Source organism: Fusarium proliferatum (genome assembly GCF_900067095.1).
Source record: "Fusarium proliferatum ET1 genome assembly, contig: FPRO_scaffold001, whole genome shotgun sequence".
NCBI classification, from domain to species: Eukaryota; Fungi; Ascomycota; class Sordariomycetes; order Hypocreales; family Nectriaceae; genus Fusarium; species Fusarium proliferatum.
Window position 1 is genome coordinate 5,517,762 of NW_022194790.1, and position 24,541 is coordinate 5,542,302.

At 49.8% G+C, this 24,541-nt stretch overlaps 6 protein-coding genes and 1 non-coding gene across 7 annotated transcripts; 2 read left to right on the forward strand and 5 right to left on the reverse strand.

Annotated features, from left to right (window-relative positions):
• Positions 1-1,956: 1,956 nt before the first annotated feature.
• On the reverse strand, positions 1,957-2,711 carry FPRO_00302 (putative Arp2/3 complex subunit ARC18; the record flags this gene model as incomplete). The annotated part of the gene is made up of 3 exons (XM_031225542.1): positions 1,957-2,133; positions 2,196-2,591; positions 2,706-2,711. The coding sequence occupies 3 exons, from the start codon at positions 2,709-2,711 to the stop codon at positions 1,957-1,959; spliced, it is 579 nt and encodes a 192-aa protein (XP_031076168.1).
• A 1,038-nt stretch (positions 2,712-3,749) lies between these two features.
• FPRO_00301 (uncharacterized protein) lies at positions 3,750-5,120 on the forward strand (the record flags this gene model as incomplete). Its single annotated transcript, XM_031225543.1, has 1 exon — positions 3,750-5,120. The coding sequence occupies one exon, from the start codon at positions 3,750-3,752 to the stop codon at positions 5,118-5,120; it is 1,371 nt and encodes a 456-aa protein (XP_031076169.1).
• Positions 5,121-7,100: 1,980 nt separating this feature from the next.
• On the forward strand, positions 7,101-8,855 carry FPRO_00300 (putative triacylglycerol lipase V precursor; the record flags this gene model as incomplete). The annotated part of the gene is made up of 1 exon (XM_031225544.1): positions 7,101-8,855. The coding sequence occupies one exon, from the start codon at positions 7,101-7,103 to the stop codon at positions 8,853-8,855; it is 1,755 nt and encodes a 584-aa protein (XP_031076170.1).
• A 754-nt stretch (positions 8,856-9,609) lies between these two features.
• Positions 9,610-9,700, reverse strand: tRNA. Its single transcript is given in 2 exon segments — positions 9,610-9,645; positions 9,665-9,700. It is a non-coding gene; the product is annotated as a tRNA-Pro (tRNA).
• A 370-nt stretch (positions 9,701-10,070) lies between these two features.
• On the reverse strand, positions 10,071-13,461 carry FPRO_00299 (uncharacterized protein; the record flags this gene model as incomplete). The annotated part of the gene is made up of 4 exons (XM_031225545.1): positions 10,071-10,680; positions 10,725-12,653; positions 12,709-12,876; positions 13,223-13,461. 4 exons carry the CDS (start codon positions 13,459-13,461, stop codon positions 10,071-10,073), a joined length of 2,946 nt encoding a protein of 981 aa, XP_031076171.1.
• Positions 13,462-14,456: 995 nt separating this feature from the next.
• Positions 14,457-17,495, reverse strand: FPRO_00298 (uncharacterized protein; the record flags this gene model as incomplete). The annotated part of the gene is made up of 1 exon (XM_031225546.1): positions 14,457-17,495. One exon carries the CDS (start codon positions 17,493-17,495, stop codon positions 14,457-14,459), a length of 3,039 nt encoding a protein of 1,012 aa, XP_031076172.1.
• Positions 17,496-19,525: 2,030 nt separating this feature from the next.
• Positions 19,526-22,497, reverse strand: FPRO_00297 (putative protein-tyrosine-phosphatase; the record flags this gene model as incomplete). Its single annotated transcript, XM_031225547.1, has 2 exons — positions 19,526-20,551; positions 20,605-22,497. 2 exons carry the CDS (start codon positions 22,495-22,497, stop codon positions 19,526-19,528), a joined length of 2,919 nt encoding a protein of 972 aa, XP_031076173.1.
• Between the last annotated feature and the right edge of the window lie 2,044 nt (positions 22,498-24,541).

Below are 24,541 nucleotides of genomic sequence, written 5' to 3' on the forward strand. Positions count from 1 at the left end.
GTCCTGCTGGGTAGGGAGCCCTTCCAGCTTTATTTCCGCCTGGACAAACTGAGGATCGCAATATCTAAAAAATACGTGGTCCTTGTTGCTTTTCTTAGACCTGCATCCAGTGAGGTTACGCGTACAATCACGCCTCGATATAAAGCAATAGAACAAGACAATTGATCGGTTGTAGTCCTCCATTGGGTAGACGTTGTCGATCAACTTGGCAGGGTTAAAAATCCTAACCGTCCTTCACCTCGCAGGCCAAAGCATGGGAAAGCGAATCCGTGAGGTACTTCTATGGCTGCTTGTAGAGAGTTTCATTGTATATAAAGATTTGATGATGGCGACACCAAAGGAATATCTTGCCTTCCACGAGCAGCTCGAAAGAGAAAGGGGTCCAGGAGAACTGATAATGATCTCGCCTCGTGAATGAGGAGGTTGTCTAAAATAGATGCAGGGCAGTGTCCGAGTTTGCTGGTATTGACGACAGCTTCAAAAACCTCGTTGTTAAGGAATACAATGTACTCCTCAACTGTAAGAATAACATGGTTTCGCAGATCATGGTCGTGAGCTGTTGAGTTGTCTTTGGGCCTACGACCACGAGGGGCTGAAATGAAGAGTCAGCGTACAGTGTTCGCAATCAACGAGGAAGAGGTCTGTTCATAACATACCGTATATTTTAAGATAACTAACGTTGTGAACAGCTGCTTGAGTGGCGAGGCTTTGTCGAATGTTCAAAGGAAAATGACCACGAACCAAACTGTCATTTCTGCCCATGCTTTCTGGCACGCCCTTTTAGATAGCTGAAAGACTTTTGCTACGTATCCTTGTCGTTAGATTCAGTCGTCTGTGGGTTACTTAGCCATATGCCTTTGCTGTCGATGCCACGAATACTAAGGCCAGTTCCGGGCGGTCGATCTGGAATGGGTTGACTGGCTCGGAACATTTCATGACCATGTTTTTGATGGCTTGTAGATTCAAATGAACTTCGATGACCAAACCGTTTTCTGTGTAGGCCGACTATGCGACATGGCTGAAGCCTGCGTACTCGTCGAGGTTGATATAAATTGATGTTCTACGCCCTCCGCCCAGTTGTCCCGGATGACTTTGCGCAAGTGAAGCTGGCAGAGTCTCTTGACTGGGGGATTGACGTCGAATGTAATGCAATCCTCCCTGATGAGAAGAAATATCTCCAGGAAAAATTGATTCGGCACATGCTGTTTTCTTGAGGTCCAGCTGAGGAGTGTAGCATCTCGGTCGCTCACAGTTGAATGCTCTTTAATAGGTGCAACCGATCCCGAGGGGCTGCTTCTGGGGAGTGTGGGAAAGAGGCGAAAGGTGTCATATTCATCTGTCTGGATATGAGAGAAGAAAGTTATATAGTGATGACTAAGTATATATATGTGTGTATGTGTGTAATATAAGGTCGGATGTTATGTGGTGAGATAAACTCTGTCTCGTGGTCGGGGATTTGGGAGAATTTATAGTCAGAATAAAGGCCTTGATTACTATCTATTTACCCAATATGAGGTTATTCAATAATCAATTGCTGAAGTAATGGTAGAGGTAAATAAGCTGCCTAAACAATCACATGTGTTATATTGGAAACTGGACAGTGGCATTGATGTTGCCCCTGATTGTCAATGGCACACACCAAAGGAGCAGTGCCAAATAACAAAGGTAGTCAATCTCAAGTCATAAAACGCGCGGCTACGTTTATGTTAACTTGTATTTATGATACTTTGGGATAAAATAATAAGTTATGGTGACTATGTGGTAAGTTTGACAGGCCTGTGTAGGCGATTCATCTTGTCACTCGATTGGGACATCTCAAGTGTTCCGACTCTCCAACGACTGAGAAGCGGACAGTAATAGGTCAAGTAAGTACTGAAAATGTATTTTGTATGACGCCAGCTCCTCGATTTGGTGATAGTCTTCTAAAATGCCTTCTCTTCTCCCCTTACCAATACTCTACAGAGACTTGCCCATGAACTTTCTCTTGGTAAAGCTCAACCACCACTTGCTGGGCTTAGTCTCATCCTCATCATATACCCTAGCGAGTAATCGAGAAGCAAGCTCCTGTCGAACCTGCGACATATATTGCTTGAGCTGCTCCGCTTCTTGTCTGTCCCTAGGGGCCTCGTACATCTACACTCAAACATTAGCAAACCGGCCAATTTGTCCTGCAGTTTGAGTTTGGCAAAACACACCTGGTTGAGAGGCCATGCAGGGTCTCCAGGAATAGCAAAGTTAAGGTCAAGCGCCAAGTTCAAAACATCCTTCTGGGCATCACGCAGAGAAGCCTGGGGTCGAATCTTTGTCAGACAATCGCTGACGAACCAGATTCCATACACGAGCAGACGGTCGGCAGGGCCTTGGATCTCAAAGTTGCGGAAGAATGTGTTGGCGCGGAAGAGGGCGAGGACCTCGTCGAGGATATCATAGCTCTCGCTGTCGGGGTCGGGAGACTCGTTGGCCGGCAGAGGCGGCGAGGGGTTGGGGAGGGTGTAGGCAGGGCCTCTGGTCTTGGTACGGAGAGGGAGGAGAGGGAAGTTGCCGATGATGCGGGGGATGTTGGGATCATTGTTGAAAACGGAGTTGTATGCCTAGAGAGGTGTTGTTAGCTTGGTTGATATCGTGACATGCGGTGATGCAATAGGAGATGGTGGAGTGTGCTTGTGTGGTTATTTATGAAGTTTGGGTGTTTGGCTTGGACATACCGGCATCTTGAACAGCAATTAACAGACCAATTCCAGTATATTAAAGCTGTTTGGGAGGGAAATGGACAAATCGGCGCAAGTTACGGGCTTAGATGCTGAGTTGCGCTTCGCTTCGTCACCGGCGGGGCTACACCAAAGCTCACGAAGCTCACTCACTCTATTGGTGTGGGGCAAGGCTGGCAGCAGAGCAAAGTTGATGCCTTAATCGGAGGATTGTCAATCAGGCCACAAGCGATGATGTGGCGCAGCGCGTGCGCCTCCGTTTATGGCTGCCTAACGCCAGGGATGGCTCCTCACGTGAACTCGCTACTCATTCGCGCCGATTAGCTCCGCGACGAATCACGGTGGCGACGCGCTTTTTCCCTCGTCCCTCGTGCAGATTCTTCCTGGCGCTGATGCAGGTCGTATCCACTAACAACTCATACCTTAGAGTGAAAAAAAGAAGCCTTGCCTTGGTTTCACGCCCTAAGTGTGATTCATTCAGTGTCACCGATATTTCCTCCCTCTCTGCTCTCCCCTCCTTCAACTTCTTTTTCTCTTTCACTGAAGAGTCTGCTTTTTAACAAGAGTTGCCTTGTTCTTCTTTTTGCTCACTTCCTATTGGACGCTGAAAAATCTCCCCTTTTTTTTACTTTTTCCGTCAATCCTTTTTGACAAGGGCGACGCTCGTGCCAGACGCTAGCGGAGAGCTTGTCACTGGAAAAGACTGGAGATAAACAGGCGACAGGGAATCGTTAAGGGCGCGTCGCAGAACCAAGGCTCTACCTAACTTACAACAAAGACTGGAGAGAAACATCCGGCTTCAGGCAACCAACAAGCGCTGAAAGAGTCATCCAAAAGGAGGCAAATACAGATCGACTATTCAACCATCGGATGCTTGCATTTGAGTAAGTTTGCGCTATTCTTCTGTTCATTTCCCTGACATCAACGACATCATTCCTCCCTCAACAACCCATTTACACGCAGTGCTAATCAACCCTCTTTCGTGACAGTTCTTTCTTTGGAAACGGCAGCTTCATCGGACAGCTGCGCAGTTTGGTGGATATGGCGACTTCACAATCTTCTTCTTCTCCCTCTTCGACTTCACTGTCGCGCAACGGTAACGGTAACGGTGTATCACTGGACACAACGCCCTGCACTTCACAAGCGCCCACTGTCGCCCCGCGAAAAAGGCGTCCGCAGCGTATCTACCGGCCCGCAGAGAACTCGCTCTACGATATCTTCCAGCAACACGCCGGCACATCGCTCTTTGTGCGACCCATTTGCTGGACAGATTTACACGCTCAGCTACTCGGCGCGAGATGGGAGGAACTGCCGCCATGCGATACACCTCAGCCGTCAGCGGCCCCAGGCACGCCACCATCGCGAGGACATTTGAGTCCATCGAACACCATCATCAGCCTTAGCAACGCGCTCACACAGATCCTCCTGCCCGACCCATTGCACCCTATTCTATCCTCAAATGCTGTCAAGTCGGTTCTCAACACGCTGTGGCCTACACCTTTCAACAAGCCGCAGTACTTGCCCGAACTCCATCTATACTTTGGCGGTCGCGTTTATCGTGATGCTGTACGCGCGCAGCTTATGTGGAATTACCCATCTGAGGAGGCAAAGTCCTCATACTCTTCATTCAAATCAGTTTCAACGCGACCCGCTGAATCCTTCAACATTTCGACACAGTCTTCGCCAAACTACAGCCCCGCCAACCTACCCATGATCTGTTACATTGGCAAGACTCAATTGGCTTCAGTTCGAAACAACCTTTTCCGCGTCGCTTCTGGACCTGGACGAACATGGAACGAACCCGTGTTTCGCCTCCAGCAACTGCGAGCTCGAATCCTCGTACCTTCTAATTCCGATCACGATGCTCATTTTGTGGGTGTCTTTCTAGGGATGGCGCAGAAGCACTTCTACCCTACCCCACCTATCAGTGGCAGACGCGACTCGCGCATTTCACCAGGGCAGGGCATTCCTCCAAGCCCCAACTTCCACGACATCAAGTTGAAGATCCTGACACACGACATTGATACATCCGAGTTTATTGTCTACACTGGTCACATCACAAAGGAGTTCTTGGAGAAGTTCCACGATCCCTTCAAGGCACCAGCTGACGATGACGACGCTATTGTGTCTGGTCTCAAAATCGAATACACAAGAGTTCCCATCTGGCCAATTCTCGGACTCAGAGAGAGACTGGGCAAAGCTCTAGGCCAAGAGATTGTCGGAACGTTCAACCCAGATGAGATCGAGACATGGGAGAAAGACCCCGAGAAGCCAACTGGCGAGAAGCGCAAGCGAGATGTCCTCGCCGAGGTCGTCAGCAGTAGCTACGAGGAAGAGACGGAGGAAGAGCCCGCAATTGTTTCAAAGAAGCGCTGTCTAAACGAGGGTACACCTGTGGGCGTGGTGATGTGAAAGCAAACTACATGCAGTGTGTGTATGATATGAAACTAAGATGGGATGGATATACCCCCACGGTTTAATTTTGAGGGCAACAGGACGCATTCGGTATACACAATACATTTGGCTGGGGCTGGACTGTCTTTGGGATTGCATGAAGACTCAATCTGCCTCGCAGGCACGCATGACATGGGCAACGGCGCAGGGTTATCAGATAGTTGACGGCGCAAGGTTAGGTTATCAGGGCATGTATGAGCAACAAACAGCATTTGGCTTTTGGGGACTGGTTATGAATTGAATTGAGCTTTCAGAGGGACTGAAGTGAGGGACGGGTTTAGGACATGTACATATGCCTTTCTTGTGGTTTTGATCTTTCTAGCGAGATGGTCTGCGTTTGATCACGAATTCAATGACATTTCTTGAGCATTGGCCTTGACTCTTGATCTCAGTTGCTGTTTGGGTTGTTCGCGGGGTAGAGCGTTTCCGACCATTAGTAGGCTCGACACGAGTCCTTCAACGCAAAGCCATCTCTCACAAGCAACCACTTGTCAAAGAGAAACACATGTCTATTCATTTCTCTTTTAACCTCACGGACTCAGCCCGAACCTCGGAATGCTGCACGACTACACCATCTTCTTCCGCTCTGCTTACAAGAAAGCGGAGATATTTGAGTTTTTCTCCATACCTTGATCCGAACTTGCACCTGCATATCTTTAGTGTTCTTTTAGGGATAGCATCGTGAGAGCTTCCTAATTCGAACATCGGAGAGTATGTAGTTGTGCGTGTGATGGGTCAGCGATTGTTAGTTCAGGTGAAATCATCTCCAGGTATTGATCGCAAATATTACCATTTTTGCACTGGCATGGTTATAGAACCTTGTCTCTGGATAAGGCTGAGCTGAGCTGGGTTGGGTTGGGGCTTTTACCCGGTAATTAACAAGGTTTTTTGTTTCTACCGCTTAATTTGTTTCAATTGTAACCTTTTTGAAAGGGCTGGGGTTTGTTTATGTGTGATGACGTTCTTGATGCGAATGTGAGAACAGGGGGATGTTGGATCTATACGCGGGATAGGAATGGCAGATAGTGAATAGATTACTCGAAAAGGACATTAATCCCTCATAGGAACAATAACATTCCTCGTATTAACTAGTTACAGACCGACATTTGTAATGCTCCCCCGCATTCTTGTTGCTGTATTCCCCGGACTTGAGAGGTCACCAGGGCCCGAACGAACTACTTTAGACTACGGCAGACAAGGATCTCACTCAGGGTCCGGGGTATGAACTCTTTTCCGACTTACACCAACTGTCAATGCCAATGCCATCTTTGATCAACTGTGCTTCCCCACCAACTGTTCTCTTCTGTCGTTCCTCCGGTACCACCATCTTTTTTCCACATCTCCACCAACCACAGCAAACACACTATCACAAAAACCATCCAGCTGATCGTCGATCCCTCCCCCTCTCCACGTGGACTAAAGGGACGACATTTTCTGCCTCGGTCTCGTAGAGTCAGAAAACTTGGAAGATATTGACATATAGCCCTCTGGCAGCTGATTTCCCCACGGGGAAGCGGGGACTTTCTTCGGCTCAGGGACTTCTTTCGGGCTGATACAGCTGCTATGCACTCTTTGAACGCGGCGATGGCTTCCTCTTCTGGGGGAAATACCTATGAGAAAGATGCAAGTTCACCGTCGACGTCGAACCAGGGTTGAAAAGAGGGAGAAAAACTCAATATATTGTGTGGATATGTCAAAGCGGGAGGGTCGAGCGCGATGTTGCTCGAGGTTCAAATTGAGCTCATTTCCCCTGTGAAAATAGGATCAGCAATTCAACTGAGACAGCGGGTTCAGTGTCTGTTGACTTGTTGTTTTGGCCCTTGAGAGGACTTAAACTTTATTGTGTACGGCTCTCTCCGTGGTGGTTTAGTTCAGACTTTTGTTCCAACCACTCCTACACTCTAGGCTCTGTCAGTTTACAGTTGCTTGAGCTTCACGATGAAGTTTACAAGTCTTGTCTCTGGCTTCGGCCTTCTCACGGCTGTGGTAGCTGTTCCAGCTCCTCTCCCTGCACCAGATGCAATTCCGGATCTTCAGCCCGTTGAACCAGCCACGCCAGCTCTTGAAGAACGAGCTGCCAAAGTCACAGTCGCTGTTCCTTCTGGAACTGTCATCGGCTCGAGTTCTGGCAAAGTTGACTCCTTCAGAGGAATTCCCTTTGCGGATCCACCAACCGGTTCTCTGCGACTTAAACCACCAAAGAAACTGTCCAAGCCTCTGGGCAACTTTGACGCTTCAGGACTTGTTGGCCCGTCATGTCCTCAGATGTTCATCTCGTCTGGTGCCCAAGATGTCATCTCCAAGTTTCTATCAGACTTTTTGTCTATTCCCTTCCTTACTCCCATCACGGGTCAGGAGGATTGTCTTACCATGACTGTTCAGCGACCAGCTGGTACCAAAGCTGGCGATAAACTCCCTGTGCTATTCTGGATCTTTGGCGGTGGCTTTGAACTTGGTTCAAGCGCTATGTACGATGGAACCAGTCTTTTGGGCACTGCCATCGATCAGGACCAACCTTTTATCTACGTTGCTGTCAACTACCGCGTGGCTGGTTTCGGATTCATGCCAGGTGCCGAGATCAAGAAGGATGGAAGTTCGAACTTGGGTCTTCTTGATCAGCGAATGGGTCTTCAGTGGGTTGCAGATAACATTGCTTCCTTCGGTGGTGATCCTGACAAGGTCACTATCTGGGGAGAATCCGCTGGTGCCATCTCAGTGCTCGATCAGATGGTTCTCTACGGCGGTGATGCCGATTACAACGGCAAGCCCCTTTTCCGCGGCGCCATCATGAACTCTGGCAGTGTTGCCCCCGCGGAGCCAGTGGACAGCGACAAGGCACAGGCTATCTACGACGCAGTTGTGAAATCGGGCGGATGCTCTGGATCCTCTGATACCCTCGCTTGTCTTCGGGGTCTGAGCTACGACAAGTTCTTGAACGCAGCAAACTCTGTTCCCGGGCTCTTGTCGTACAACTCACTCGCTCTATCATACCTCCCTCGCCCAGATGGTACAGTTCTTCCTGATAGTCCAGAAGCACTCATCGCATCAGGTCGTTACCACGCTGTTCCCATGATCAATGGTAACCAGGAAGACGAAGGCACTCTCTTTGCTCTCTTCCAGCCAAACTTGACCACCACAGCCAAGTTCGTCGATTACCTCCAGCAACTATACTTCCAAAAAGCCACCAAGGAGCAATTGACCGCTCTGGTAAACACATATCCCACCGCCCTCAGCGCAGGAAGTCCCTTCCGAACATCTCTCCTCAACGAAGTCTTCCCCATGTTCAAGCGCCGCGCCGCCATCTTCGGCGACTTGGTCTTCTCTCTCACCCGTCGAATCTTTCTCCAAACAGCAGCTGAGCAGAACCCCGACGTCCCAGCATGGTCTTACCTCGCAAGCTACAACTACGGCACTCCTATTCTCGGAACGATGCACGGTTCTGATCTGCTACAAGTTTTCTTTGGCATCTGGCCGAATAACGCTATGCGCAGTATCAGGACGTATTATTTCAACTTTGTGTATAACTTGGATCCTAATAAGGGCGTCACTAAGTATGCTGATTGGCCGGAGTGGAAGGGGAGTAAGAAGCTTATGTGGTTTGAGACGGCGAATAAGAACAGTATCATTGATGATAACTTCAGGACGGCGCAATATGATTGGATTTCGAATAATGTGGATATCTTGAAGGTATAATTTAGGATATAGTTATGAGTTAATGCATCGCTATTCAGTGAGAGATTGAAGTTGTGTATATTTTCTAAGACTGCCCGAGTTGAGATTCTGCACCATCCATGTCTATCCTCACTGTTGTCTATATTGTTCCGAAAGTCCTACCTATCATCTCAAGTCTATTTAAAGAGGTCGAAAGGCCCAGTGCCTCCTTACCCAGTCCATCAAAGACATGCTCTAATCAGGCTCTCCTCTAAAGCTTTGCCATTTTCTTGATCTTTAAGGACATTGACTCCAGCTGTAAGAATTTTTTTGTTGACTCAACTATTGCTCGTCAATTTAAGACCTCGACTCATTTGCCTTTCTCATATCTACAGACCTCCTCTTCTCTTATGGTCCTCATCGCCTGTTGAGTCACTGTCTCTTGCATCAGTTACTCATCTAGTGGTACGTCGACATATGGATATGCTCGTTGGCAGGCCAGCTATGTCTCAATTACTAGTTTAAGCTGTCTTAGTATTCATTGACCTTTGGTTCTTCTCTGACTGGAAATTCGGACACCTCTAGAGGATGTAAGCATATATTGTCTATTTCTTCACTGCTCACCTAAAAGTGAAAGGGTAGATGACCGTCACACCGCATGCACTTCGTTATGCGCATATGTATCAAAAGAAATCACATTCTATTCAAAAGCAGCATTCTGAGGTGGAAAACCATTACGAATGCTAAAAAGAAACAGTTTCCTATTTAATTACGGTCATACTGCAAAAGTAAGGAAGGGTCTGGCCGGGGATTGAACCCGGGACCTCTCGCAAGCTGTGCTGTAGGGTTTACCCTAAGCGAGAATCATACCACTAGACCACCAGACCGATCAAGGTTCCAAAGAACCTGTTGTGGAATCGTTGAGATTGGATTCCGAGTTTACTACTATATCGTTTAGGCTTACACCTTCGCTGTGATTCAGGCCCAAACACCAGGATCTTCAGGGCCATGGCTAAGTAAAATCAGATATCAAGTTGGGATACTGTGAGCAGAAGCTGTTAGGTTTGATCCTTTGACAAAGTCGAGATGTTCTGTCGTTTCAGGTACGCCAATTTTCAGATCCCAGCAAAAACTGTCAACGGTTCCAGACGTCAGGGCAGCCCTCGAGCCAAACTTTGAAGAATCTCAACAATCGTCATATTTCAATGGTATTTAACTTTTGTTACAAACGTGTTTCCAATATCATAGTTTACACAGTCAAGCATATCCATGAGCGCTGAGCCACTCCTTGAGCTTGTCAGAGTCACGCTCACGGTACGCAGCACGTCCACGGATCTTATCCTTGACAGTTTCCAGAGTTCGGTTGAAGCTGCTGGTATCCTTGTCGGCCATGAACTTCTCAATCTCGTCAACAGCAGACACATTGGTGAAGCTGCCCAGACTGAGCTTCATGTATCGGTCGACAACGACGGGGTTGCCAAGCTTGGTGATGACGGCATCCCAGTTATCCTGCATGAACTTCCATTGCAAAGGACGGCCGATGACGTTGCTAGCGACAGAGCCACCGAGGACGTGCATGTCTCCGGCAGGGACGGCGTTGGAGGGAGGAGACTCGTTGAAGTTGAAGGGAATGACCTCCTTGGTGAGGAGCTCAGCGTCCTTGACAGTGCCGAGAACGCTGAGGGAGAGAAGCTTGCCGTCAATAGACTTGGTGTTGAACCACTCCTTCTTGAGAATCTCAACAGTACGGGCAGGCTCCTTCATGATGGCAGCGCGCCAGATAGCAGTACGGATAGGAGCGGGGATAGAGCCAGCCTCGGGGTTCTCAACCCAGGTATTGAAGCGCTTCAGGGCCTCCTCGGTGACACTACTCATGTTAGTCCAGTCAAGCTACGGATGCAAGACACTTACGCAGGGTGGCCGCAGGCAACGGCAACTCCAATAATCTCCTTTCGCAAGATACCGGTGAGGTAGTCCTCGCCCTCAGGGAACTCCCAACCAACTTCCTTGACCTTCTGATCAATGAGCTTCAGGGTGAACTTATCCAGGGCCTTCTTGATAGACTCATCCTCTCCGAAAACGGACTTGACACCACCAATGGAGTCAAGAACCTGGCGCCAGACCAGAGTGTGGTTCTCCTTTCCGAATCCCTCGAGGAAGGTCAGAAGAGCAGGGGTGGTGCCGTTGCCAGCAAAAGCAAGGTCGGCGGTGGAACCAATGATGGAGATTTTGTCCTCGGTGCTGAGCTTATCCAGCTGATTGCTCAGCTTGGCGAGGCGCTCAGGGGGGTAGTTGACACGGTAGAAACCAGTGGCACCGCTGTTAAGCTTGTAAAAGTCCTCGTCAACGTCACGGATGGTGTCCTCCTTGGTGGTGAGAGACAGAGAGGCGATACCGGCATGGTCCTTCTTGCCTTCAAGGCCGAGAGGAACCCACCAGGTGGTGGTGTCATCCTCAGGCTTAACATCTCCGGTAGACAGGAATCGAGACTGCTTGACAGAGATCTGACCAGGCTCTTCAGCAACAGTAAGGACGGGGTGACCGATCTTAGAGATCCAAGGGTTCATGAGCTCATTGACGTTCTTGCCAGAGGCCTCGCCAAGAGCGTTCCACAGAGCAGTAGTCTTAGCGTTTCCATAGGCGTGAGCCTTCAGGTAGTTAGAAACACCCTTGAGGAAAGTCTCGACACCAAGGTGGTTGGCAAGCATGCGAATGGCAGAGCAACCCTTAAGGTAGCTGATGGAATCGAAAATCTGGTTGACGTCGAGAGCATCCCGGACAGGAACGTGGATAGGGTGACTGGCACGGATACCATCTAGACGGAAAGCAGCCTCCATACCCTCGTTGACAAACTGAGCCCAGACTTGCCAGTCGGGGTGCAGATGGTCAACAGCATGCCAACCGACCCAGGTAGCGAAACCCTCGTTGAGCCAGAGCTCATCCCACCAATCCATGGTGACAAGGTTGCCGAACCACTGGTGAGCAAGCTCATGAGCGACGACATAGGCGACGGCGTTCTTGAATCGAGGATCAGAGGTCTTCTCATCGTAGAGAACCTGGGTAGTGCGGTAGGTGACGAGACCCCAGTTCTCCATGGCGCCGTGTGTGAACTCGTGAACAGCAATCAAATCGGACTTGGGCAGAGGGTAGTCGATGTCGAAGATCTCGGAGAAGAAGTCAATGATCTTGGGAGCGTGCTCGAGAGCCCACTGACCCTGCTCCTTGAGACCGCGGGTGGTGTAGACACGGACAGGAATCTGCTTGCCGTCGTACTTGCGGTCGGTGAAGGCCTCGATGTACTCAAAATCACCGACAGCCCAGGCCAGCAGATAAGTGCTCATGACGGGAGAGGTCTCGAATGATACAATGTTCCAGCCATCCTTTGAAGGTCGAGTCTCCTTGACAGGCATGTTGCTCAGAGCAACCTGGTCGGAAGGAATCTCAATATCGAAATCAAAAGTGGCCTTGAGGTTGGGCTCGTCGAAGCAAGGGAAAGCTCGGCGGGCATCACAAGCCTCGAACTGTGTGCTGAACATGTAGTGCCATTCACCATCGCTGGGAACCGAAGCAGAAGGAGTCTCGGCAGGCTTGTACTTGCTGCGGTAGAAACCAGCCATCTCATTGTTGATGATACCCTCGAACTCGATGATCAGGGAAGCCTTGGAAGCGACGGGGAGCTCCTCGTCAAAGGTGATGGTAGAGCGCTGAGCCTTGGAGTCATAGTCGAACTTTGTAGATTCGAATGTCTTGGAGTCGACGGAGACCTTGGCGTGAGAGAGCTTGAGTTCGAGAGTGTTGACGATGATTTCCTTGGTGGGCTTTGTGATTTCTGAGTCGATACTGTAGAGCTGTTAGAGCTAGCTTCACGATGAGGGGTAGAGGAGGCGTGACGTACGTAACGGTTCCCTGGTAAGTCCAGTTGGTGAACTCGAGATCCCTCAAGGAGAGATCATAGTGCTTGGGCTTGACATTGTCGGGGAGAACATCGCGGTCAGTCATTGTTTCGTTGCGGGCGAGTCTGGCGTGGGCGGAACAAGCTCGGTCAGAGATCTTGGGAACAAGACTGCTTGTTGTGTTAGCAAGCTATAGCTCTGAGCTTTTGCTTAGCGAGTCTCGAGTTGTTCACAAGAACAATGGGGTATAATGAGAATAGAGAAGAAATTGCAGGAGACAGATGATGTGAGAGTGGAACAGGCGGCAAGATATAGCTTGACAAAAGGGCAATGGACTAGTAGGTGAGGTAATGTAGGCAGAGCAAACAAGAGCGTGATGATGCGTTGCCGTGTAGAAAGGACCCCGCGGCTGGTGGGGTGTGGGCCGGTTTCCGTTAAGATCCCAGCTGCCCCTCCCTTTCTATCTCCAGCGGAACCACAGGAGACGGGAGCTCTATCATGGAAGGGATAACGTACCTCCGAATACCGATTGGCATAGGCCGTCCATTATCACGGCGACTATTCAACGGCTTCACTTGACCATTTACAAGTGAAGCAAGACCTCTCGAAAATATACCACAGTTGACGATTCCTTGAGAAACAGAAACAGATACAGACGGTGCCGTCTGCCGTGTAATCACCGATAGTGGGCTACAATTGCTCCACAGACGTAGAGGCAGAGGCAGATGTCGCAAAAGGCCCTTCGAGGACGACATTTTGGCCCGGATCCTTCACCCTTTTCAGGTGTGATGCGCCGTCGCAATTGGGCAGGTCGTTGATGGGTGAACTCTTATGGGATGCCAATGATATCCTCTTTTAGCAACTGAGAGCCCCCATTGACGGCACTTTTGTAGCGTAGCTGCCCCCAGTATCGTATCAGTATTAAGAGAGTGTCGATGCTGTGTCGAAATTTTCGGGTCAACGTAAGGCTCAGGGCCGTTTGGTATGCCGTATTGCCGGCGACAAGCGAGATGGCCGAGCCGTGTGTATTGTGTCATGACATTCATTTTGCACTGTACATCATGAGATAGGGTAATTTAGTACCTAACTCAAGAGGAGTGAGAGAAACCACAATCATATCGAGTCGGCTACTCATACAGAGATCATTCAAGTCTATAGCAAACAGTGGATGTATGAAATTGTGACATGAAGCAAACTGGGAGAGGGTTAGCGATAGCAGAATGTCCTCCTAACTGTAATCTGGAAGACCTTGGGATAAATTTATCATAGATTATTCAAAGTTTTGTACAATTTTCTATTATTTTACGCTTACTCAATCTTTGAGGTAATTGTTTTCTTTCTTAGGCACGATGTTACCCAATTCATAGTGGTCAAAAGTGCAATTGTCACTATGCTTGCTGTTGCTTTCTTATGATTGAATTCTGAAACCAGATATAGTGTACGCTTCTACCGCTCAGTTGAAATAACATTCTATCCATTATTCCAGCCAAAGTGCAATTTGCCGATCCCATGAGCTACCCATCAACACTGCCACACTTCTTTGAAGGGACAAGCTTGATCCAATTCCACCAAGTAAGCCATATTGGCTTTCCATACCAGTACGCCATGCAACCCAAGTTCAAAAGCGCTTCCCAGTAAAAGCAAACCCATTCCTGCCTGATTGAAAGAATCAAACGCTAACCTCCAAATACCATGCATCCTTATTGCTCATCATGCATAATCCCTATCAAAACAATCCAATCCATTACATCTATGTCGACATCTCTTCTTGCTCAACCTTTGTCGCCACGGCATCCCACCAAGGCCCATGGGCTGCTCTGTCAACTGTTCCAATCTTCTCCAGTAAGTTCGAAATCTCTCTAACTCGATCAACAAACTCAGAAAGTCCGAGACTGGCTAGCTTCTCGCCAGCCGTGTTGGCCGCCTTGACCTTCTCGCTTGCTGATCCTGCAGCGAGGCGGGCAAGAATGTTGCTACGAAGGCGGGTGAGCAATAGTCGCAAGACAGGTTCTCTAGGCTCGTTTCCGTTCTGTGCCATGTCTTGACTGGCAGTCAGAACCTTGGTAACAAGAGCGCGGAGGTGGCTCTTGGTAGCCGTCGGCATGGAACGTCCAGACTCAAGGGCAGCCATCACACCGTCCACAGTGGCTTGGAGGGGATGGCCAGCCTCGAGAACAGCCATGATGCGTGTTGCTTCCATCTTCCATGAAGAACGAACATCCCGCTTCAAGAGGTTCTTGCACTGCAGCAGAACAGCACCAGCGGTAATAACCCGCTGGATAGTGGTAGATACTTGGCCGATGCGGTTGTAATCTAGACGAAGCATCTCTGGAACCTCCTCAATGGGCGGGGGAGAGATCCTGGTAAAGATGTCCACGAGCATCTGCGCATAGAACTTTCCAGCATTTGGTCGCGACCTCGTATGGTTGATTCCCTCTGGGTCCCTCTTCTGAACTTCTGCAAGAACCTTTGCTCGCGAAGCCTTCCACGTCGCCTCGGCTGCAGCGAGGCCAAGCTCGCCTTTCTCAAAATCCTCAGCGAACCTCTTAGATTCATATGGTGCCGCGGATTGGATAAGCTGAGGTGCAGCAGTTCGCAAAAGATAGTTGATGTAGTCGCAGAGCATTACATCAATAAATCCGTTGAGGGCCTCAACTCGATCGATGATGTCGCCATCTGCAAGTTTGTTCTGGATCAAGTCCTGAACCTCTTCATCGCGAAAAGGGGCACATAGTTTGGGCAGAAGTGACGACATCGCAGTGAAGAATTTCTCGTATGAGAAGTTGCCGAGGGCGAATTGTCGCTCTGCCATCTCGGGGTCCAGAATTTCACCGATAAGGTTATACATGGAGTTGCCCGGCTTGAGCAGACGCTGGAGCCTTTCCTTGATGTAGCTCGCGATAAGAGCAAAAACTTGGAAATTAATTCCACTGTTGTCATCTGTCATAGTGGTCCGCATCTTCATATATATATATTTCGAACGCTCCGATTGCTGTTCTCGGTATTCGTCAGGCGAGAGTTGATATTCCTTGTTGATGGCCAGCTCATGCACCACAATCCTGTTGTTAGGCAATAGACCATTGAGGCCTGTCTTGGGCGCAGGTGCCTTCTCCTGGGCTTTGCTGGCTGGTGTCGCAGGAGGAGTCAGTGTTTGAGACTCGGATGAGACCAGACTTTTAGCTGTCTCAGTTGCTTCCCCGGGTGCGTGCTCAGCCACACGGGGCTTTGTGTCTCCGGTCTTCTTCTTGGCAAGTCGATCTTTGCGGGCTTGAGCAACCGCCTTGAATATCATATCTTTGCCCTTATCTGCACCTGCTAGTTTCTTGATCCGCACTATGAGCATCAACTGGTTGTCTTGGATGCTCTTCTTGTAAAGAGCTGTAGCAGCATCGTCAGTTGTATCCTTGACGGTATGGTAGATCGCGTCAAGTTCGACAAACTGCATAAGCATGACCTCAATCAATGCATTAGAGTCCCGAGATTTCCAAGCGATGAAAGCGTTGTAGAAAGTGGCATACGCCTCAGGAAGTTTCTTCTTGAGTGCAGGTGGCATAGTGTATTTGTTGGCGGACGTCAAGCGAGAGAGGGTATTCTCAAAAGAAATGAGCAAGTCACGGGCCTTGCCCACCAAGCCTTGCAACTGAGGATTGGCAAGGTCCGTAGAAGGCAATCGATGAGAATTGAGTACATCAACGACGTCTTCATCACCACTGTCGTTTTTGTTGCTGAGAACTTGATTGGGATGGCCAAGGATCAAGAAGGCACTGAGAAACGTGCGAACGGCTGTCATCTCGCCAACCGAACCAGTTTCACCCTCCTCAAGACCACACAGTCTAAGCAATTGTGCCGTGATGACAAGAACCCGCTCCTGAGCCAGGAGCTCAACGACAGTATCGAAGTGTGTATCTCTAATGCCATCCACGGTCAAGCCGAGGTTGTTGAACTCGGAGATGGCTCTCTTTCGGAGGCAGCCACGCCACCACCATTGGATGCTCCTTGCGGCCTCATCTTCCGTGAGCTTGCGTCTCTCTTGCTCGGCATCGGGCATGGGATCTGTGGGCTTCCTTGCCATGATACTCTGCCCGCGACTCCGTTTAGACGCATTCTTGGTTCGTAATTCTTCCCTTCGTCTTTCTGCCTCAGCCATTCGCTCCTCGATCTGAGCCTTCAATCGGGAAATGTCCTGCTCTCGCTTCTCCTTCATAAATTCGGCAACCTGCTTTGCCTTCTTGACCTCATCCGCACAATTGGCGACAATCTCTGCCAAATTGCGCTCCCTGGCCTGCTGTGCCGCTATGGCTCGCTCCTCCGATAGTGAAGTATCTCGATGAGTCGCTTTGGCCAGGGCCGCTCGAAGGCGAACCTTTTCGGCATGCGCCGCTCGATCGGCAAGTCGCGCCCTGCGGTCCTCAAGAAAAGAGGCGCGGCGAAGATGCTGGGCGACATGCTTGCTCTGTTCACCTCCTCGGTGACTTGATGGTTGAATAGAAGAGCATCGCGAGTGAGCAGACGAGATTGAATTGCGGCGCGACGAGGCAGCCGAATCTCTGCGACGAGCCTGCGTTGGGCGATAAAAGCGAGCGGCAATGTGGGGAGGGGGTGTATAAATTCTGGAGTCGTCATCTAGGACATCGTCTTCCTCATCGGGAGGAGGCATGGAGAGATCGAGTGTATCTTCCATTTCATGGTCCGCCGGCGCCCCGTTTGACTCTTCGATATTGCGCGACGGCTCCGCCAGGTCGTGGGAGAGGCGGCGCATCGTGTCGGCGCCTGATGGCAGATGTGACATGACCACCGCTGGATGATTGTGTTGTGATGTTACCAAAGAATAAATCAATGGTAAAAGTAAAGTCAATCCCAGGGCGGGATATTCGTCTTGTCGACGCCCAAACGGGGGAGGCCGGTTTGAGATCAGGCTGGGCGCTGAAAGCGTACAGTAAGGTTGAGAGACTAGGAGCGTTTCGTCTGGGCAACTCTGGTGGCGCAGTGGGATCCGTGGGTGGTTCTGAATCAGCAGCGAAAGGCTAAAACGGGGAGGTCTCAAATCCGCTAAACGAGCCCACCAAAGAATGGATGGAGGGTTGAAATGAGAGAATGCGCAACAAGTCGCGATGAATGCGTATAATAAAGGCGCAGATGAGTAGAAACGAGGGGAATGCGGAAGACAAAATATGAGTATTGCACAGGCCGTTTATTAAAGCTTACAAAAGCGTCAGGCTATTGTGAATAAAGATAAGATGGAAAGAGAAAAGAATGGAAGTGAGTGAGTGAGGTTGGAGGAGGGAAAACAGTAGAAGACACCAAGTGCCAGGTGATGGCGGGGGAGTCAAGCCAATGAAGTGTAATTCCTTATCGTTGGACTCGCACTTTCCCGTCGTTGCAGCTGCAGTTGCATATGCAGTTGGTGGCTTCCAAGTGCCGCTCTTTCCACTGCTTGCGACGACGATAGGGAAGGCACCCGTTTCAAGAACGATGAGATGGATGCATGCGCCGCGACTACCTTAAAGGGATATGTAAAGAGTGGGAGGGGAGGGGAGGGAAGGGAAGTGGGGGGTTAACAATAAGGAGGGAAGGTTCCAGTTTCGAGTACCAAAAGCATAGACGTTTTCTTTTTCCTCTTTTGTTGTTTGTTATTACTTGAGGCAGAATCCTTTTTTCCTTGGAACATTGTGAAACTTTGACGCCCCAGCTTCGTGGACAGTGGACAATGGACAGGGCATGTGTCAAGATCCCTGGGCTGCCCGGGGAGCCTGGGGTTAGGCCACTAAACTCCAGCGGACTCACTCACTGGCTTACAGCGAGTCCACGATAGCGAGTTGAGTCTGGTTAGGTCAGCTTATAAGATGAGCTCTAATCCATTCCAAAGAACCCACCAGAACCATGTCTCCACGATTATCAATCACATCAATTCTGCAAATCACCTAACCTTATCCGTTCCCTCTTCTACTGTCACTAGGTTAGTCGACGATTACTGAAACGAGGCCCTTTCCCGCTTACCGAAGCGCCCCTCCAGGCTGGCCAGCCCGGTCATGCCCGTCTCGTCTCGTCTCATACCCCAGCCATGACATTTCTATCTTTGGTTTACCGAAAAGCCCATCCCTCCCCAGATTCATGCATGTGTACTCGATACGACGTCATCACACGTGTTTCCCCTCCCGTGACGCTTTTTGGAGCCAAGATTGCGATTGTGCATTGTGCCATTCTGGGTGATTTGCTGCAATTGGACCCAGATGCGCCTCTACGTCTCGCGTGATAGATACAACGACCAATTAGGAAATCGATGTATTTGGACTACCAGCATTTTCTATTGTTGTTGTAATGATGGGCTCACATATCTCCACGATAATATGTAATAGATTCAGACGTGGCTCCATATCTTCAGGACAATAGTGTCAGTTTTGATACTGCAATTTAACTTGGCTTATTCTGTTATCATACATCTCACATAAACGAATCTCTCGCAATGTTAATCGCACACGCAACGTAGCCTTTCATGATCCTACTATGCAAGTCCAATGATTCCAAGGTTGCTCCGTTCCCCTTCCATCGTACCTTTTTGTTCTACTATACAGAAACCCCTAAGAACCAATCATACTCATAGTAAGTATCAAGTCAAGGTCCCCCTTAACGCTGATTTTTTATAATGTCCCTTTCGTAAGCATTGCATGCTCGCCGCGCTAGCCTCCTTATAGAATCGTACGCAGCTGAACCATTAAACGCCTGTACCATCCATCCAGTTTCCGTGTGTTGCATTATTCCATGTGCCCTATGCAGATGTGCTCCATAATAACCGTTACTTATTCGTCATGCGTCCTGATCTTAGTGGCGGAGGCTGCCACTTCGTAGTCGTCCATTTGGAGCGCTTGACGCTCGCTCATTCATCCTCGTTACCCATTCGAGGACTGTCTCATAGCAGAGAACATATTGTCGCAGGCTCTGCACCATGCTGAGTCGTTGTTCTCGGAAATCCTCCACCGTCTTCTGGACGAGATCCACACTATCGTCGTATAGCCAGTCGATGTTGATGTTTGCGCCGCCTCGAGCCACCTTTCTCTCCATGTTGGATCGCTGACCAGGGGTGAAAAAGTTAAAGTGCTTGGTAGAGCGGGGTGACATGTCCCCATTCTCGCCCATATTGACATCTCCGTCATGATCACGAGATCGTACCGAATCCATCTTGGCCTGTCGCTGACGCTTCAACATATCAATAACACTGTCGACAGTGCAGAATGTTCCAGTGCGACCACATCCAGCGGAACAGTGTACCAGCATTGGTCGTGCCCGAGAGTCGGCCTCGGGCTCATCGTACCATGTAATAGGGAGTGACTCAAGTGACGTAATCTTGGATCCCACCATCGAGGATGTCTCAACAGGCAGAGCAGAACGCTGCATGACATTGGCCAGCTCAACCAGCGCCAACAGGTGCGATGGCTGTGCAGGTGTACCAAAGTCAGGCCACGACGGGAAATGCAAGTGAGTAATCTCTCGAATGGGCGCAAAAGGATGGGCGGTATGAGAAAGTGCAAACTTGCGAACAATTACGTAGGGGGTCTCCACGGGGCCTTGAGTTGGTCTCGGTGTAGGTGTCGAAGACTCGAATGTTGTCGTGGTGTTTGCACGCTTGCGTCCCTGTTCGCTGGCCGAAGCCGATGGCGTGTGATGTGAATCGGACCTATGCTTGTCGATGTCCAGAGATACCTTCTTCTCAGACAGAAGCTTCAGTCTAATGGCTCCAAAGTCTCTGCCCTTCCAGTAAGGATGACACTTGAGCTGCCCGCCTTCAGACTCTGCAGTCAACATGACGACTACACGCACATCTTGCTGCCAAATGACAGACCAAAAGTCCTTGAATAGACGTTAGTCAAACTCTCGCATAGTGTAAGCGGCTTGCGACATACCTCGAAAGTGGCGGGGAGTGGTCCCTGAGTGGCGATGTACTGCTTGTTGCTTCGGGAAGCTTTGAGGTGGCTTGCGTTGATGTAATCACATGAACCTTCAGGCTTCTCTTGCAACTTCACTCGAGCATGCTCGAAAGGCAAGATATCTTTGTATCGATTCTTGACACCCTTTTCAACACCACAGAGTTGAACCTGGCTTCGCTTATCCTTGTTTTGAGGGTTGAAAGCCGCATAGGCCGCCTTCATTCGAGATTGCTCGTCAACCTCAATATGCAGGAACTTGTCCGAAACCTTCTTTCCGTGGTCAGGCTTCGCGGCGGCCTCTCGTAGCCAACGGGGAAGAGAGGGTGAGTCAAGGGCTGAAGGTCGCGATACATCCAATTGGCCAACACCATCAGCCAAGTCCATGTTCTGGCGAATGTTGGAAAAGAACGGGTTCACGTCGTTGCTAGTAGTGGGAAGCATGACCCCGCCGATGACAGGTGCAATACCTCCATGACCAGGACCGGGTTTTCCAGGAGATCCAGTTGCAGATTGGTGATCGACCAAGTCAGGGAAGTTCTCCTGGAAAGAGTTGAAGCCACCCTTGAGGATACAGGTGCCGCCGGCATACCCCTCACTCGTGAACTTCTTAATCATGTTCTGAGCGGTGATAGCATCGCGCTTGTCGGAGGCGTGGGCATCATAAACAATGATGTAGTCAGTATCCTTCCAGGTAGAGAACTTGTCTGAGTCAGAGCTAGTCTGGAAAGTCTGCTTGAGTTTCTGAATGTTGAAGGTGGCTCGCTTAAGAAGTGTAGTGGGTATGCAAAGGTTGAGAGCACCTTGAATTCTGGACTGGGCGTAATTCTGTGATGATCGAAGGTCAAGAATAAGCAGTCTTTCTGGCTTCACACTCTGAAGAATGTCCCTTAGCTGTTGACCTGTGATCATGTGAGGCTGTCCTGGTTCCAGTGTTGCTGGTAATGTTGCAGAGCGTCGAATATCTCGAGAATCAGGAGGATCCGGGCGATGTTCCATTACAGATAGCCGAGGGTCGCGATCTTCAGATCGAGTTAGACTCGCTCTTTGCTGTGAAGGGTCCATTGGTAGTGGAGAGTCGAATCGGGGCATGTTCAGAGCTGGAACATGGCCGTAGAGAGATGATTCGGAATTACGCTTCGAGTCTGATGACACATAGGCCGAATCTCCTAGGCTGTCCTGGTCCACATCCATCCGGCTGGCTGGTCGAACATTGGCAGAGCTCAAGCCACGGCCAAAGGGCGATGGGCCGCCAGTGTCACTTCCATGGGTGTGCCATCTGGGAGGTCGAGGGCGCACAGGTGCAAATCCATTTGATGTCACTGAAGGCTGAGCATAGTGACTGGTGGAGAGAGCAAACGACTTGCCCCGGTTGAAGTCAGCCTGTCTCTTGAAGGCCTCGAACTCGGGATTAGCATCAAGAGGGACCTGCTTGGGAATCGCAGCCTGGAAGGATTTCACTGATGATGAAGGGCTCCAATTCTCGTTAGGGAGTCCTGAGGAGGAGTCTCCACGCTCATTGGCTGATTCGACGATGAGGCCAAAATAGTTAGGACTTGGTGATCTGTTGTCGGAGACCACGCGAGGCGAAAGCTTGGGTGGAGGGTGATTCTGACCGACTGAGTAGGGCATCCGGGGAGAGGCGAGAGGAGTCGATGTTTTTGTTGACTTGGTAGGTCGGAGTGTCTGAGAGTGAGAATGGGAGTGGTTGATGTTATACGAATTAGATCGTGAATGGGAAATATTATTAGAATGAGACTGTCCGCCGGGAGAGTGTCGTGCGGGAGTCTTCATTGTATAGTGTAATGGCGTCCGGTCGCCAGTCCTGGTATCATGCATAGCGAAGGCGTTGATCGGAGTAGTCGACGTCATCTCTGGAGACGCAGGGGTAAAGAGAGGCTGAGCGAGGCTCATAAGGCCATGGTGAAGAGGTCGAGAATTAGATTAAAGTGAGTAAGTGATGGATGGATTGGGAAGAAGGGGACTTGGAGTCGGTTATATCGAGAATAGTAGTAGCTAATGGAAGTCTAGCTTCAGCTAAATAAGGGTCTCGGGGGGGCGAGGGGACCTAGGACCGAGAAGTGTAGTACGAGTGTAGTGTGGGAGTGAGTAAGGCGAGGCAAGGCAAGGTTGATTAAAGAAATGCAAATGCACCAAAGATAAAGATGAATGGATGGATGAACGAAGGCTACCCTCTTCCTTTAGGCTAGGCTAGGTCAAGAAGAGAAGCGGGCAGTTGGTGGGGTCTATGAATCCGATCCCTGGAAGACTTGGAAACAAGCCAAGAAGGGGGGGTGGGGGGGCCTGGGCTGGCTGGGGGTGTCAACACCGGTAGGGGTCAGGGGGTGATGGCCTAAAACCCAGGGGGAGGTCAGAGGCTGCGACAGTAAATTAGACGGTAGCCGAATTTCAGATTCGAAGGGTCCTGGCGTACGTTACTGAAGGTGCCCCAGACTTTACTTAGTGCTGCCCAGTCTCCAAGTCGGTGTAGAAGAAGCAAAAGAGATGTTGCTGAGCTGAGGAGAGTTGAGATGAGTTCAGGGAGCACAGCAGAAAAGGCGTGTTGTGTTGCTGTAACACACGTACAGGGCGTTCACAAGAACAAATGCAGCCTGCAGTGCTCGAAATGGTGATGAACGGTGGCAACAAGTTTATGGGTACACACACTCTCACTCTCACTCTCACACGGCCAGTGGTACAGTGAAAACGCCGTTACCGTCGGGGTCAGTGGGATGGCGACGGTGGCGTCTCGCGGGCGATGACGTGCGGTGGAGAAAGGAGGATCTGAGAGAGGGCAATCAACAGCCCAAATGGGTGATAGAACGGAAAGAAATATTTTATTCTATATTTGCCTTCTTAGATAATACTTATTAGACTTTAGAACCTCACAGACTATTCTGTCTTGACTCTCCTATATTAGAAATAGTCGCTCGCGGTTCGCATCCGTGGCGTTTATAATGTCCGAGGACACAGGTTTGTAATCCAAATCTGCAGCTGTCAAAATGAATACGGTTCCCAACTCTCCTGTACGTACCCTGATCCTACCGTAACGTCCCCTGCAACCTACCGTATCGCATGTCCTCGTGCGTCAGCGTTGCAAGTGGAGTGAGTCCTCTGTGGGGAGACGAGAAAACGGACGGTACAGAAAAAAGAAAGCAAAGCAATCCTGCATCAATCAAAACCTGGAAAACTCACAGCCGAATCGTTCGATTCTACGATAAGATAGAAGTTATCACCAGATTCTCTGCCAGGGCTGAATCCAAGAAGGGACCTGTTTATCCTGAAACTCCAAAGGGCTGAAAGAAGGCCTGAAAAAAGAGGCACGAAGAGAAGCATATCGTTACAGTAGCCTAAGCTTTTTAGTCGGGTTACAGTCAGTCACCGACGTCGATCATGGCTACCGTACACCTGCACGTCAAAGTGCATAAACACTGACAACTTCCAAAGTGGTCTCTCTTTTCTCCTGTGTCATTTACTCTGTTGCTGAACCGACGATCTCATAGTGGCATGCTTCGACTAGGACTGTGTGGGTGGTGCAAAAGAGAGAGGAACCAACCAGTTGAACAGACACAAGCAGTTCTGATAATACTGCAGAAACAGCTCCCGGTGAGAACGGTCGTTGGGGGTTAGGGGTGGTCGCGTGTGGTAAAGATTATCCAAGCGAATAGACGCTTGCTTTCTGGAGAAGGGGGGGAGTAAGAGACGCCGGTCCGGAGTTGTTTGTGTGTGTGTGTGTGTGTGTGTGTGTGTGTGTGCGGTTTTTTGTTTCTGGTGCTGTTCGTGCAGATGGACAGAAGGACCCTTGAAGATCATTGATTTCGCAATTGCACGCTTGCCTTTACTTGTTGAAGTGTTTGGTTGATCTTTTGGTGGTTTCTGGCGGTGGAGGTTGAGGGGGGAGAGTCCGTTGGTACAA